Source organism: Rhodamnia argentea, chromosome 8 (assembly GCF_020921035.1).
Source record: "Rhodamnia argentea isolate NSW1041297 chromosome 8, ASM2092103v1, whole genome shotgun sequence".
NCBI lineage: Eukaryota > Viridiplantae > Streptophyta > Magnoliopsida > Myrtales > Myrtaceae > Rhodamnia > Rhodamnia argentea.
Window position 1 is genome coordinate 2274256 of NC_063157.1, and position 15086 is coordinate 2289341.

Genomic DNA, 15086 nt, shown 5'->3' on the forward strand with positions numbered 1-15086 from the left:
TATTTTTTTATTTTTAAAAGAAGTCAATTTTTTATTTTTTATTTATCCTTTTTCTCCTTTATTTTTTTTAATTTAATTTTATTTTCTTTTCCCTTTCTTCTTTGGTCGGCGATCGACCGTGGCAACCGGCCGTCGAACCATGCCATCAGGTGGCGAGGCTCGAGCTCACTATATTCCTTCGGCCGAGCCTCGCTAGCTACTTTTTCACCTCCCGACCTTATGATATGAGAATCCAAAGTTACAGAGTTCAAGCTGGGATAAATTTGTTAAGCAGCAAAAAAAAAAAAAAAAAAACTAACATAAATCATTCCTATGTGTTGGGGTGTAGTTCATATTTCCTTTTTACGATTTAAGCTCATATTTTTTTTTCACTTGTAATTGAGTGATGTAACGAGAGGTGTGAGGTGTTAATTATAGTGAAATTTTCTGCTAAATGTAGTATAAGTTTAAGGGTGAACCGGGATAAAATCTCATGTCTCAATTTCTCTTTCTCGCTTTTAAATTTTACTTCATTGCGATTGTGCGTCGAATTTTAACACTATTCACGTAAAATCTTAACACTATTCACGTGTTGCCAAGAGGGCAAAGAAGGAAAAAAATCAGCATGAAGACTTCACAAAAATGAGAGCAATATGCAATGGAAAAGGAATTAACCAAAACATAATCACCGAAATCAGACCTCAATCAAAAGAGAAGACACGAGCTCTCTCACAGCCACCACAAAGCTCCAACCTTTCAGCCTCTCTGACCTCTTCACGTACTCGCCGGCGCAATCGCCCATGTACTCGCTCATACCCGCCTCCCCTCTGCTCCGCCACAGCCCCTTCCCGAAGCTAGCGTGGGCAAAATACGCCTCAATCTCCACCAAGTCGCCATCGCTCTCCACCTTTATCAGCAAACGCTCGTTGTGGTCCCGTCCGATGCCCTCCAGCTAGTCGACTCCGACAAGTCCGCGGGGTGAGATGGAGAAGAGCTTGCCCTTGACACGGTGGCCTTGGCCGGGGAAGTTGATGAGGAAGGGGATGCCGAAAGGGACCGAGGACAAGGGGGTGAGGGAGGTGGGTGACGTGTGCGGGCCTTTCTATGTGGCACGATCACCTGTGACCGATTGCCGGCAGTGGTCGTGGAAGGTGACCAGCCAAAGATGAAGGGAAAAAAATAAAATAAAAAAGAAAAAGAAAAATCAAATTTTAAACAATAAATAAAAATGAAAAACAAAGAATAAATAATTAAAAAAAAAGAGGAAGAAAAGATGACGAAAATATTTTTGTTTTCTTAAAAAGAAGAAAACTTTTTCTCCATTTTTTTTAAGGAGTTTTTTTCATGGGCAGAAAATATTTTCCTTGACCGGCTTTTTTTTTTGCGAACCAAATGCCGAAAAATTCGGAAAATATTTTTCTTAAAATTATTTTACGTAAAACAAACGAAGCCTATAAGGTTAATTTCTCTTACCTGCAACAAAATGAAAAAAGAAGGGTCAATCCCTCTTAACTAAAAAAATAGAGTCAATCCCCCTTACCTAATTAAAAAAAGTAAATCAAGTCAATCCCTCGTTGATTTCGGCGACGCATATCATTATTTGTTTTGCTTTTTTTCTTATCGTAACGCACCAAAAGAAAGTCTCCTCGAGAATTAGACTTGCTCTACAGCCTACCAACCGAACACATTCCGTCTTAAAACCATCAAGATGTTGATTTAGGGGGCAAAGTGAATTGCCCGTCTTTCACGAGTTCAATTTACGTTGCATGGAATCCTTGAATAGCTCGTGCTTCATTGTTTAACCAAGACATATGCGATTGTACAAAGAGATTTTCCTGACTGCTACCATCTCGGTCAGGATGCAATGGTGGGTTCGCCCACCTCAAATTTTTAAATGCGAGTTGTGCAAAGTAGTTATACCTCAAACCGTACATTCTTTAGCAAGTGTGGGGAACATATGGAGGTTGTTACCGATACCTACCCTTTCCTACGCTCTTTATGATAGAGAAAAAAAAAATTCAATCTTGAAAATCAATAATTTGGATGACAATTAATATGATGTTAAACGATTTTCTTGATAATCTATATTATTTGTCAAAGGAATTCATTTAGACCATCCATGTTCTCTTTCTTTCTCCCACAAAATTCTCTTTTGTAAGAGGGAAAATGACACGAATGGTCCTCGAACTTTGGTTCAATATGCAATATTGTCCTTGGGCTTTTAATTTGTTCAATTTGGTCCTTAAAATTTTGATAAATGTTTAATCTAGTTTACGAACTTTATGAAAATATCCAATGAATAATCCTTCCATCAATTCAAGTTAACGGGATTTGATGATTTGGCTTTCAATCTGGTACGTTTGCACATTGGACAAAACTATAGCGCTACATGTAGATTATTCGCAATAATATGAACAATCATTTTTCCAAATTGACGAAATGAAGTAAATTATAAGGATTATTATATTCTAGTCTGAGCTGATTATCTTACGTGGATAATCTACTTATAACTTCTTTTTGTCCACCTTTCAAATATACCAGATTAGAAGCCAAGCTAGTTAATGGAAGGACGACATTAGATGTCATGCAAGAATTAAATTGAGCGTGCACCAAAGTTCAAGGACTATTTGCGTCATTATCCCTTAGAAAAAACATACCAACGAACATACATACTTTCAAGAGTCGCACATACCCATATATCAGTTGGATGTGAACTATACATGAAGCAAGAAGAATGATGAAGTAGATAGATAAGATATTTCGACCAACGATTCATACTACGAGGGTCCTAAATAATTCGACTTCGTTCTTTTATTAAGGGTCAAAAGTGAAATAACAAGAGTCATGGGATAAACTAAAATATGGATTCTAGACTAATTTTGTCACTTCTATTATTTCCCTTATTAGATTAGATTACTTGGTTTTCCTAAACAAATTATCCGAACGTGTTGTAATTTTCTTAGGATGAAGATGAAATGACATGACACTCCACTAGCTCCGCCTCACTCGTAATCCTTGCGTGCACGAGCGCACTACAGACCCCGACAACCATTTTCAGATATACAGTTGTCTTTTCTTTCCTTTCCTCCTCGAGGGGGCCTGTTTGCTATATCGGTGGGTGAACCGTGGCTGGATTGCGCTGTGCCATGAAGTGATGTATCCGCTATTTACGGTGTTTCCGCCAACAAAATAATCGAAAAAGTATCTTGAAATCGACATTACACCGATTCGACTGAGTACAGAGTTCGGTGTTAAGTTCCACGTGGTTATCGGCAAGTTGTTGACAGCGGAAGCACTTCTCGATGGTATTAAAAAACAGTTACCGGTGCACGATGAGTAAATGGTTGACGAACACATTAATTGGATGATCAAATCTATTAGTAAGTTCAATCCAAAAGATTAAGTTAACAGGTGAAGGAAGATCGTATTGATATAAAGAGTATACAGGACCTATTTATAATTGATATGGGACAACAATAACAATTTCGACATCCCTTCTCACATGCAAATCGAATTGAAAATTGATTAATGGGGGGTGAATGCACATTCGCGACAATAGATAACGCTGGGTTCGATACCATGTTAGATTTGATGGGACCATAATCAACTGTTCTAAAAGATTAAGCTAATAGGTAAAGGGAGACTACATAAATAAAAAAAGCACATGGGACTCATTTACAATTAATGTGGGACAACAACAACAACAATTTCAACAAAATCAATACATGGCTAACGTTGCAGGGAAATAAAAGGAGGAGATGAAGTGAAAATGCCGACCGAAGACAAAGATGCCGGTTGGCGGTTGAGTCCAGCGGCACTTATGGAGCTGCAACCGCCTCGACGAGGGCAACGTTCGATCATGACATATGAAGATATGGGCGTGCGGTTGAGGTCTCATCCGAGCATTAACTGCTTATGAGCGGTTATGTTTTGCAGTTTATAAAAGGCGACATGATGTAATTGTTGTAAAAGCATCTACGGCATCAACTGAAATTCCTCATGTGTTCTCAGTTTATCAATATATATTTCCATTTTCCCAGTACTTGCGTTCTTCTTTCCTTCACGCTACATTGTCCTTTGTCCTTGCTACGCAAATTCGAATTCCATCCGAGTGGCTACTTAATCCATTTAATAAAATACCAAAGATCAACTTTTTGATTAGGAATAATTGCAAGAATTGTCTTTTGAACTCTGATTTAATATGCAATGTGATTTTTGAACTTTTAATTTTATTCGATGTCCTTTTTCCCAATGCGCAATTTCGTTCTTGAACTTTTAATTTGTTCAATGTGATCCCTTGACTTATGATACATGTTCAGTTTAATCTTTGAATCGTATGAAAATGTTCAGTATTATCCAAAAACTCTAGAGATCATATTGAATAAATTAAAAATTTAGGGTCACATTATATATTTAATAAAAATTTAAAGATTATTTGTGCCATTTTCGGACCAATCTCGATTTACAGTGAAACATGCACTAATACTTTTTGTAATGCAGCAACATTATAAACTCAGTGAGCAGCTTTGAGGATGGAGAAAGGGCTTAATTCCCCAAAAAACCTCAACTTTAAGTTGAGTCTCAAATTTATCTAAAACTTTTTTTAATCTCGTAAAAAACCTTAAACTTTAGGTCCAGTCTTAAATTTGCCCCCGAATTTTTTTTTTGTCTCGAAAAAATTCCAAACTTTAGATATAGTCCCAAATCTATTCTGAATTTTGCTTTGTCTTAAAAAAAAACCATAAATTTTCAATGTATTTTCAAATCTACCCCGTGGTCCATTCCCAATTTGACGTGACATTTTCACTTTGATAAAAAAAAATCACATTAGCAAAATAATGGGGCTATGCATATGGAGTGACGTGACATTTTCGCGTAGATATTAAATTTATCCCGGTAAAGAAATTCTCCAAAATAAAACCATACTAGAATATGAAAATTAAGGATGATTAACGACAGTTTTTGGATAGAGGGATAACAAAGTAAATTTGAGATTAGAGTTAAAATCGGTGATTTTTTTTAGACAAAAAAATTCGAGGTAAATTTGAAACTGGAAATAAAGTTAATGGTTTTTTTTCGATTCGAAAAAAAGTTTGGGTTAGATTTGGGATTGAACCTAAAGTTGAGAGTTTTTTCTAAGGTAAAAAGTAAAATTCGGGATAAATTTGAGATTTGACCTAAAATTGAGATTTTTTTTAAGGAAATTTGGCCACGGAAAAAGTGTTTAGGAGTTCAATTTTGAAACCGCTGTACAAAAACCAGTCCGTAGAGTACGTCCGGCGTCAATCCTCGTAATCCGATACGGGACGATTGACAGCCGTCGCCGTCGCCGTCGCCGTCCCCGCTTTTGGCCGCTACAAAATTCAGAGCCCCATCATTGATCATTACTTGCGCTTTGGCCGCGGAGCCGACACGGATTTTGAAACGTGCGATGCGGGCGGGGGGTGTGACGTGGAGGACAGGTGTACGGCGGTGATCGAGCGAGTTGTGGGATCCCCCACCACAGGGCCATGCAAAAGGCGGAGGACGTGGGCCTGCTTCCCACTTCATGAGGATGGAAGGTCGCTCGTCACTTTCACACGTGTTTTATGGTCACCAGCTGGTGTCTCGAGAGAGACAGAGAGAGAGAGAAAGAGAGTTGAGGGGTCCCACTCCCACTCGGAAATTAGGTGCACCGGGTGACATGTTGCCTCCCTTTCGCCCCAAATCTGCATTTCCCCAATTGCAACTTCGTTGCGTTACCATCCCCCACCCCGTAATCATCTTCCGTCTTCTATGTGCGAAACAAATAAATTAATTAAATGAAGTAAATGATCTTTGAAATTTGATTAATATATAATGTGATCCCTGAAACTCTAAATTTATTCAATTTGATGCCTAAACTTTAATTCAATATATAATGTCGTATCTAAACTTTTAATTTGTTCAATGTGATTTCTGAACTTTTGATATATGTTCAATTTAGTTTATGTACTGGAAGTATAATACTTAACATCTTCAATTTAGTCCATATTAGTTGCTCACTGCTCACTGCCCGCAATTTAAAAGTCCCGAAATTGGCTTGCGCAGTTGCGCGGCATTTATAAGAAGATCTCTGCGCACGAACAGCTAACAACGCAGCCCGACTCGTTTTTGAGGTTCGTGAATGGAATCCTGTGATCTTACAGAAGGCAGATTGACCCTTTTGTCGCCTGACCAACCCATCTTGGTGGTTAGCCATTAGATTACACTTCCAATAAAGCTGTCTCTAGACTCTACTATCTACGAGGCCCGTTATTCATTAGGCACGAAGTGGGAAATGACGTAACTCCGAGTACGATTCTGACTTGTAGACCATTGCAGATCAAACCTTCCACACCGCTACCACATTCTTAATGCTGCAAAGTACAAGCCTTAGGACACTTAGGCACGTTTTGGTCCGAAAATGCACGCTCGTTTGCCCTAAATCGAACTTAGGGGCGGGTGTTAGGTAATTGCTCTGTTGCCGGAAACGGGTCGGTTATCAATAGCTCGAGGTAGGACTTGGGGACGTTGAATCGAATACCCTTTTGACTTTGACTGCAATCAAAGCTGATTAAAAAAAAAATGTTGGGTCTTCTTCTAATCTTGAAAACCAAACTAAATTCGCTCTTGATCCACTCAATCTAGTGCCTTGTTTTGCTTATATAATGGTGCTTACAGCCTTCGAATTCATCAGCATCCGAGTTGGAACCAATTGAGATTAGAGTCATCGTCGGGGGTAAGGAAAAAGATCGAGACTTCTCTTCCAATTTTGTACTTGGACTTGCAATGATTTCTTAATTATTACTATTTAGGTTCTTCACAGTTTACCTTGATTTTTCTTTTTGATCTTACGGGTTGGTCGAGCTTTCCTTCGCCCGTCACGTGTTCGATTGGCGAGTTACGAATATGCCGCCCGCTTTTAAATTTAGCTAAATTAGGCATTATTGAAGGAATGTTCCGGCCGTTGATACAGTCTTTCGTCATGAAAGAAAAATGCTGACTCAACGCCATGCGTCCGTATGATTATGGAGATAATTTCTACAGGGAGAATTAAATTTTTGGCAGTACAAACAAAAGTGAAATGAGCCGTGCCTATAATTTTATTTTTACCATATACATTCCGTCCCTGAATATACAAAAAAAAAATTCTGAAATTGCAGGAATCCACCAAACGAAAACGCCAACGCGTCTACACGCGCTCTCTTGGTCGAGTGAAGTATAATCCTTCTCACTGGTTACAGCTATATCTCTCCCTCTCTCTCCCTCTACCTCCCTCTTGTCTCCTTCCCAATCACATTCTTTTGAGATCGTCATCCCCCCTCTCTCTCTCTCAAACGCCATGACCGACAGAGTCTTCTCCTCCACCAAACCCACCGCCGCCAACGGCGCGGGCGCCACGGCCAACGGCTCGTTCCCCACCACCAAAGGCCAGCTCTACGGCGGCGCCGCCCGCTCCACCTACCGCCCCCAGCCTGAGAAGAGGAGCCACCGCCGCGGCCGCTGCTGCCGGTGCTGCCTCTGGACCACCGTCGCCTTCCTCGTCCTCCTCTTCCTAATTGCGGTCGCCGCCGCCGTCTTCTACGTCCTCTACCGCCCTCACCTCCCGACTTTCACCGTCACCTCCTTCAAGGTCTCCTACATAAACGTCACCTCCTCGTCCTCCACTGTCAACTCCAAGTTCGACCTCACAGTCTCCGCACGAAACCCCAACAGCAAGCTCGTATACATCTACAGCCCGATTTCGGTCTTGGTCCTCGGCGGGGACGGCGACGTCCCCTTGGGCGACGCGACGATCCCGTCCTTCGTGCACGGGAAGAAGAACACGACGGTGCTGAAGGCGTCGATCGGGAGCAACGGCAAGGAAGTGGACAGCAGTTCCGCGAGCTCGCTGAAGTCGGGTCTGAAGAGCAAGAACGGGCTGGCTTTGAAGATCAGGCTGGACACGAAGGTGAAGGTGAAGATCGGAGGCCTGAAGACGCCGAGACTCGGAATCCGAGTCACATGCGTCGGAATCAGGGCGACCGCTCCGGCCGCCGGGACGCCGGCGGCGACGGGGAACGCGAAGTGCAAGGTGGATACGAGGGTCAGGATCTGGCACTGGACGCTTTAGGAGAGTAAAAAAGTTTACTGTGGTTATATTTTTCTCAGAATATAAAACTTGTCCAAAAACGATGTTCATTTTTATTTATTTTGTGTGTGTGCATTTTTGTGGTTGGTGACGTGGCGATTGATGGTGTTAGGAGAAAGGAAAATGGGCACTGAATGAGTAAATAGAAGTTTTGTCTTTTATATTTTGCCTTTTGGGTTCTGATTTGGAGCTTAGTTCTTGCTTCTTGGTTGTGCGGGGGAAAACAGCTGGCTGATTGAAAGATTGATTTGTTCTCGATTGCATTTGTTCTTATCTTGCCCTCGAGTCTCGTTCACTTTGCCCAAATATACGGAAAAAAATTGATTTTCTCTTAAATTGTAAAAAAAAAAGGTTGGTAAGATTATCTTTATTTCTGGATACCTTTTATTATTTTATATCTTCTGTTTTGGATTATTTATTGAAAAACTGGAATGGTGATTTTTCGGGGAGACGTCCAATGATTGGCGTACGCGTGGCATGGGAACGCGACAAGCTGGATGTCCGAATGGATCGTCACTTTCGAAAGTGCGACCTTCGATTTCGCCGTCCGACGCGTTTGATGAATTTTTTGTAGTGTGGAGATGGCTTTAAGCCTGTGTCGGTGGGGGCGGATTCCATTCGGTTTCTCATTTCTCGCCGTACCGTTTAACGCTGTAAAAGAAATGGAATCAAAATGCTCATGTCCGCCTACTTATGTTATGGTGCCTTTGGAGCTCTAAAATTTCGGAATTGTCTTTTTTTTTTAGAGCTTTTGGCATTTCCAAACTCCTTTGAATGCCCTTGGCCTAATGCAAGTTCTTGGATTTTAAGCGTTTTTGGAATGCTACTTTACCGTCGCTAAACTTTCGAAATTCTGGTTTACCCCCGCATGCCCCCATGCCGAGCCTCGCCAAGGATGAGGTAGCATGACCCCTAGCGGGCCTCATTGAGATTGCTTGAGGTAGTGCGATCTTAGCGACAATCGCTGACGCTAGATCCGATTTATCGGCATCTAGTGGTTACAAGTAATTTTTTTTATTTGTTTTGTTTAAAATTACACTTGACAAATGGGTGGGTTGGGTAATAAATAGTCCGACCCAAATTAACCCAATGACCCATTATGATTCATTTATGCATAGTATGAATTTTTTGACCCATACCCGACCCATCCCATATACTTTTATACATTTAATTTTAAATAAAAATATAAATTTTCTTCTTTTTATTTCTTTTAAAAATGTGATTTTATTTGTTTTATTCGAGTTTTTGTAATTTCTTTTCTTTTAATTTTTTTTCTTTTCTTTCTTCTAAGATCAGCGACGGCCGCCCAGCGGTTGCTAACCATAGGCAACGTCCAATGTCATGGGCGAGGGCCCCCCACCTCCGCCGCCCACCCGCCCGCCCCTCTTCAACCAACATCTACGACTCATCTCCGCCATAGCGGGTTCGGATCTCCTCGTGTACTTGTGAACTAACTTTCGAGATCGTAGGAAGATCATTGTACAATGACTCTTGAAAAGATTAGATCGTTCATGGTTGATATGATCCTTCATAGAGCTCTCTTTGTAGGAGTATTGGAAAATAGGTCCTAAGCAAGACTTTAAAAGGTTTAAAGAGAGACAGGGGAAGGTACTCCCTGATATGGTAGAGTGATGTCCCAGTAAGTTATTTATGTATTCCCTCTCTCTAGAGAAGAAAAACATTCGGAAGGAACTTAGGGGCGGTAGGCGGGGAAGGTAGACCCTAGGTAGACTTCGGTAGACGACTACTTGGTAGGCTGGTATAGTAGCCATCCACGCTGGGAGTCATGCTAGGAGCTTGCTCCAGGTTTTCCACTAACAAGAGGGTGATATTGGAAAATAATTATTTCTTCTCCTCGTTCACTTTCTTTTTATTTTGTTATTTTGCTCTCCCTCATTCTTTAGATGAATGCCCAGTTCAACTTGGAGAGAAAATCGACGAATAGTCGCACCATGCACGATCCCGATTCAAAACGCTTTGATTCATTCTCTCGCCAATTAGAACACCGAATTTGACGGCGAACCGTCCCAATCTCGAACACCTCGAGTTGAGAGAATCGCATGTATCAAAAGAAAAGGGGGAGGAGGAAAGCCACGGGAAGAACAAGCGATGGTGGTGCTTGGTTTAAAGGTTCAGAGGTGTAGATCATAGACCAATACAACCACATAATAAATTGACAGCGGCAGGTGATTGGCAACCGGCCGACGGGACAACCCTAGCCGGCTTCGTAAGGAAAAAGAAAGCAAAAAAAAAAAAAAATGTAAAAAGATAAGTGAAAGAAGAAAAAAAAAGAGAAAAAGAAAGAAAAAAAAGTCAAAAAAAGGATAGAAACCTTTGAATTGGCTGTTTAGGTGGATTATAAATGGGTTCATAATGGATCAATTTATAACCCATTTATATTGGTCTGCTAAGTTTGTTATGACCCATTTATTACCCATTTAAATGCTTGTTGATTATTATATGGGTTTAGAACCCATTTTGATAGGTCTATTTAAAATGAAATACATAAAATATTTTACATGTCTAATTTTTCCCAAACAACATTTAGACTAAAGTTGATTACTAAGGCACTTTTCAATTATACTCTATCAAACACTATTTTCATTTCGAAAAAAAATCATTTAACATAAAGTCTTAGCATTTCCTCGAAGGCTTTCCCAAAATGCCAAACCAAATGTAGCCTTAATGCAGAATGATGCTAGTTATGATAATGCTAGACTTTGAATTAGGGAAAATTTCAACTAAGGATAGTGTACCTTATCTCAAGTAAAGGTATGAAACGACAAATTTGGTCTCAAATAAGGCCCCATGCTTAATTACTAGTTAAATTTTAATATGCATTTTTTGGTCGAAAGGTAAATCTTAATATGATCTGGGGCACTTTCGTCCAAAATCCTTTTTGTTTATTTTTTTTTCCTTCTTCCTTTCTTTTTTTTCCCTTCCTTTCTTTGTCTATGTTAACATTTTTTTTCTTTTCTTCTTCCTTCTTCCTCCCACTACGCCTTGGAGGACCATCCTCCGCGCCCTCTCCTGCCTCAATTGCGGCTTCCTCGCAAGAGCGTCCTTGATGAGCTCACAACTCGTGTTTGCTGTGGCCACCTTGACGAAGCGCTGTGCACTATTTCTGTAGTTGATGGCTTCAGCCTCAACGCCGCCGAAATTGTACAGGCATGACGGCCACCTTTGAGCCTCAGTCGACAGAGTCCGCCTCGACGAGTGCCAGAGCAGTAGCCTAGAAGAGGAAAGGACAATGGACCTTCACGCAATCTTAATTATCGAATCCTAATTACATTTTCGGGTATTTGAATGGACGTTCAAGAACAAAGGATGTCAGAATGGGCCGGGGCTTGGTTCCAAGCCCAAGTTCAGGGCCCATCGACTATTGTGAATTGCACGCTACATCAGATCAGGATGCACTTCCTTTTGTGTGCTCACGAGGACTCTGTCCGGCAAGATGAACATTAGCGCCTCCCTGAACCGAGAGGGCGACAAACATATCCGCGAGTGGCTGTCAATCGACTTCACGCAATCTTCCTTGCATTCCACAACTCTTTATGACATTAAAGAGAATCAAGACTGAGAATACGACGACTTAGTTACACCACCAAGTTCCATAAAGCGAGCTTTTTCGAGTCTACCGACCTCCAATCACAGAAAGTAGAATGCTGAATCTGCATTGGATGATTTGTTCGCCATGGGATACGTCGGAAACAGGAAACATCAGTTGCTGAGTTGAAGGAATCTCTGTGCCATGGGATGCTTGGCTTCAGAGAGTCGATCGGGAGTTAAAACTTCGACCAGCTCACCGCTCACTAGGAGGCAAACTATGTCGGCAATCCTCTGAATTTGCTTGATGCTGTGCGAAACTATTATGGTAGTCAATCCTCGAGTCTTCTTCAGCTTCACTATCACGTCCTCGATGTTTTGGGTTGAAATTGGGTCCAACGCGCTCGTCGGCTCGTCCAGCAGAAGAACCTTTTTTGAGAAGAAAGCACCTTTAGTTATCGACAATGAGAGTATGCATGATCTTTCGATGGACAAGATGGGAAATGCTGGCTCACCTCGGGTTCGTTAGCTAGTGTCCTTGCGAGTGCCACTCTCTGGGCCTGGCCAACAGAGAGCTCTGAGCCGCCTCTGCTGAAGAGAGAGGAATCGAGGTCGGCAAGGTTCAGCAACTTGTACACTTCACCGTCGCTCAGCTTCTTCCCCCTCAGTTGTGGTCCATATCTGACGTTATCCGCAACTGTGCCTGAAAGTTTGCGGCTTGATGTAAGCTTTCGAGAATATTAAGACAGTGGCACGGCATAAAAACGCGATTCTAGAAGAATCATATCGATGGAATTGTACGTCTACAATTGGTCTTCACTTAATCCACTAGATCTATTCATCTGGCATTTGTCTGTTGTCTAGCTTTATTCTTCCTAAAAATGAGAACCCCTCCAACACCAAAAGAATAAAGAACCATCACCTTTCAAGCCCATAAAGCTTCGGTGCACAGAAGGTCTCAAGTCGACATAAATTAATTTAGCGAGAGACCTAATGTAAGCCAGAAGAATTCTAATTCACATTGCTAACTTGGGATGCAATAGACAAGACTTTGTAGTGTTACTGAATGGGAACATGGCAAAAAATGACCACCAAAGACAGATTAGCTTCCGCTCCACAGATATTCAATTCACATCAGTAAGACGAAATCAAGTAATTTAAGAACTCTATGCAGTTGAGGAAATACCATCTCTGCTCTTGGATTGACACCACTCGACCACATTCGCATAAAATTAAGAGTACTAGATAGAATCAATATGCCTCTGAATCATATAGAGGACTTTGGGTTCTTTTTTGCATGTTGTTTAGGACCAGAAAAAAATAACAAGTTGAACCAGCAACAGCATAGATTAGTTGAGCCTCAATTGGATTCACCTCTTAACTTCTAATTTTCCCTCATTTGAGAGCTGCAAATCCTAGAAGTCATGTGAAGGATTTGCAGTGTTTAAGCTTATCCAAAAAGGCAAAACAGAAAGGATGGGACAAACACTTTTGACATTAATCTCCCGTCACAACGACAGCCAAACTAGTCGTTTTGGTTTCGATTGTGAATTCTTATAGGCAGAGAATACTATTCAATGCAGAAAGTTACATCAAAAGCAAACTCTATTTATCCTGTTAAGATCATAGTTCTCAATAACAAGTCTGAATTATATTGATGTAGAAACTCTCCGATTTTCTTCCAGTAGCAACACCAAGAACGCCTGATATAAACAGCAACAGTCACCTGGGAAATAATACATGTGTGGCCTTTTTTCTATCCCTTGATTCACAGATGATCACTTCAAAATGCAGGCCAGGAAACACTTGATGATTTCCGGAAGGAAGTCAAGTTACCATGTCAATTTGTATACCAATTTTATCAATCAATCTCAACATGTTGAAAGAATGATAATCAAAATCCTGAATGACATGAATGAATCGACTTCAACTTTCCGAATCCCTCACAACACCGAGAAGGCAGAGGAAACAAAAAAAACTACAACTTTCTCACTCTTTCCTCCACTAACATTCGATGCCATCACTAGTCACAAATACAACACACCAGCAATGGAATTCCACAAAATTATACCTTCAAACATCACAGGAAGCTGAAACAGCATCCCGACTTTCCGCCGAAGGCTGAGCACGTCGAGATTCTTAATGTCCTCGCCATCCAAGAACACGGTGCCGGACGGCGGCTCCCACAGCCGGTTCAGGGCCCTCAGGAGCGTGGACTTGCCACTCCCGCTCGGCCCGATGATGCCCACGACCTTCCCTTGCGGGATCTCCAGGTTGATCCCGCTCAGGATGGGGACCTCAGCATCGGAAACCTTGGTCAGGCCTCGGATCTCGAACTTGGCCCGGTCATCCTTGACGTTGTCGTCCACGTCCACGACGAGCAAGTGCTCTTGAGCCTGCGCATCTGAAAAGGGGTTCGCCACAAAACACAGAATCACCCACAGAAATTTTTTTTTTTTTTCAAGATTCCGGCCCATCAAACCATCGAAAAAGCACAAGAAAAACGGAAGTTGAAGGCGAACTCGGCGTACCCGGAGATGGATCGGGTTGATGGATTGAAGCTGCAAGCATTGTTGCTTCGCTGTCGCCCAGATGGAGAAGTCAGAGGAAGTTGGAGGGGCTCTTGTAGGCTCTGCGTGTAGCGTAAATGTTTGCTTTTCTGATGGATTCTCAGAGGAGCATATAAACTAAGTACCGATGAAGCCTGACCCAGTATTTCCATCGGGGTCGATTTCTTGTGGGGGAGGAGATTGACCAGTGGAGTGATATTCGTTCACCGGATGAACCTCCCCCACTTGAGATGGATTCAAGGTTGTAAACGTGGGCATTGTCGTACTCTTGCGGTCCTTGGTCTGACGTCGGCGCTTTATTAAAGTGTGCTGACAAACACGTCGAAGTCGCTTTCTGGGGGAAGGGGGGATCACCCCGGTTCCACTCAGTACTAACTACCCACTATCCGTAGTACCGTACCAATGAAGAGCATGGGAATTTTCTCTGCCTAATCCCACTTACTCATTTAAAGCATCTACTCTTTCTTTCTTTAAGTGTGTTCAGATAAGGTTCTAATCCACTTGCTCATTTAATGCATTTGCTCTCTTTTGAAGCGTGTTTAGATTAAAGCTTTTTTCACTTGGGCTCCGTTCGTTTATTTATAGTTTTGGGTTTGGGCCTTCTTTTGGTTATTTTATAGTTTTGGGTTTCGTGTGGACTGGGCTCATCGAATATTAAATAAAAATTAAAAATTAAAAGTAATATTAATGTGTTAAATAAGCCCAATCTGAGCGACATTTGGGCCTTTTTTTTAGGAAAAATTTTAAAAAAGGACCTCAAATGTTCTCATTTTCATAAATAAGGACCTAATTAATGCTTATGCTCTTAGTTATTGATTGCTTTCTATGCCCTAATTGCATGACTTACGCATTCGAACTTT

The 15086-nt window shown here is 41.4% G+C and overlaps 2 protein-coding genes across 3 annotated transcripts; one reads left to right on the forward strand and one right to left on the reverse strand.

The window, feature by feature from the left end:
• Positions 1–7252: 7252 nt before the first annotated feature.
• Positions 7253–8245, forward strand: LOC115737919 (NDR1/HIN1-like protein 6). The gene has a single exon (XM_030670333.2). The coding sequence runs from the start codon at positions 7322–7324 to the stop codon at positions 8090–8092; it is 771 nt and encodes a 256-aa protein (XP_030526193.1). The 5' UTR covers positions 7253–7321; the 3' UTR covers positions 8093–8245.
• Positions 8246–11630: 3385 nt separating this feature from the next.
• Positions 11631–14399, reverse strand: LOC115737918 (ABC transporter I family member 17). Of its 2 annotated transcripts, XM_048283507.1 has the most exons (5): positions 14188–14399; positions 13979–14060; positions 13728–13945; positions 12172–12359; positions 11631–12085 (listed from the first exon to the last, which is right to left on the reverse strand). In XM_048283507.1, exons 1-5 carry the CDS (start codon positions 14225–14227, stop codon positions 11831–11833), a joined length of 783 nt encoding a protein of 260 aa, XP_048139464.1. In that variant the 5' UTR covers positions 14228–14399; the 3' UTR covers positions 11631–11830. The 2 variants fall into 2 exon arrangements, with proteins under 2 accessions (XP_048139464.1, XP_030526192.1); XM_030670332.2 differs by having other exon boundaries at positions 13728–14060; positions 14188–14384.
• Between the last annotated feature and the right edge of the window lie 687 nt (positions 14400–15086).

Coding starts and splice junctions, on each gene's coding strand:
- LOC115737918 (XM_030670332.2), bottom strand. CDS start 14,227: ATGCTTGCAGCTTCAATCCATCAACCCGATCCATCTCCGG. Junction 14,061..14,187: donor TCAACCCGATCCATCTCCGG/GTACGCCGAGTT, acceptor ACCCCTTTTCAG/ATGCGCAGGCTCAAGAGCAC. Junction 12,086..12,171: donor CACTAGCTAACGAACCCGAG/GTGAGCCAGCAT, acceptor TTCTCAAAAAAG/GTTCTTCTGCTGGACGAGCC.
- LOC115737919 (XM_030670333.2), top strand. CDS start 7,322: ATGACCGACAGAGTCTTCTCCTCCACCAAACCCACCGCCGCCAACGGC.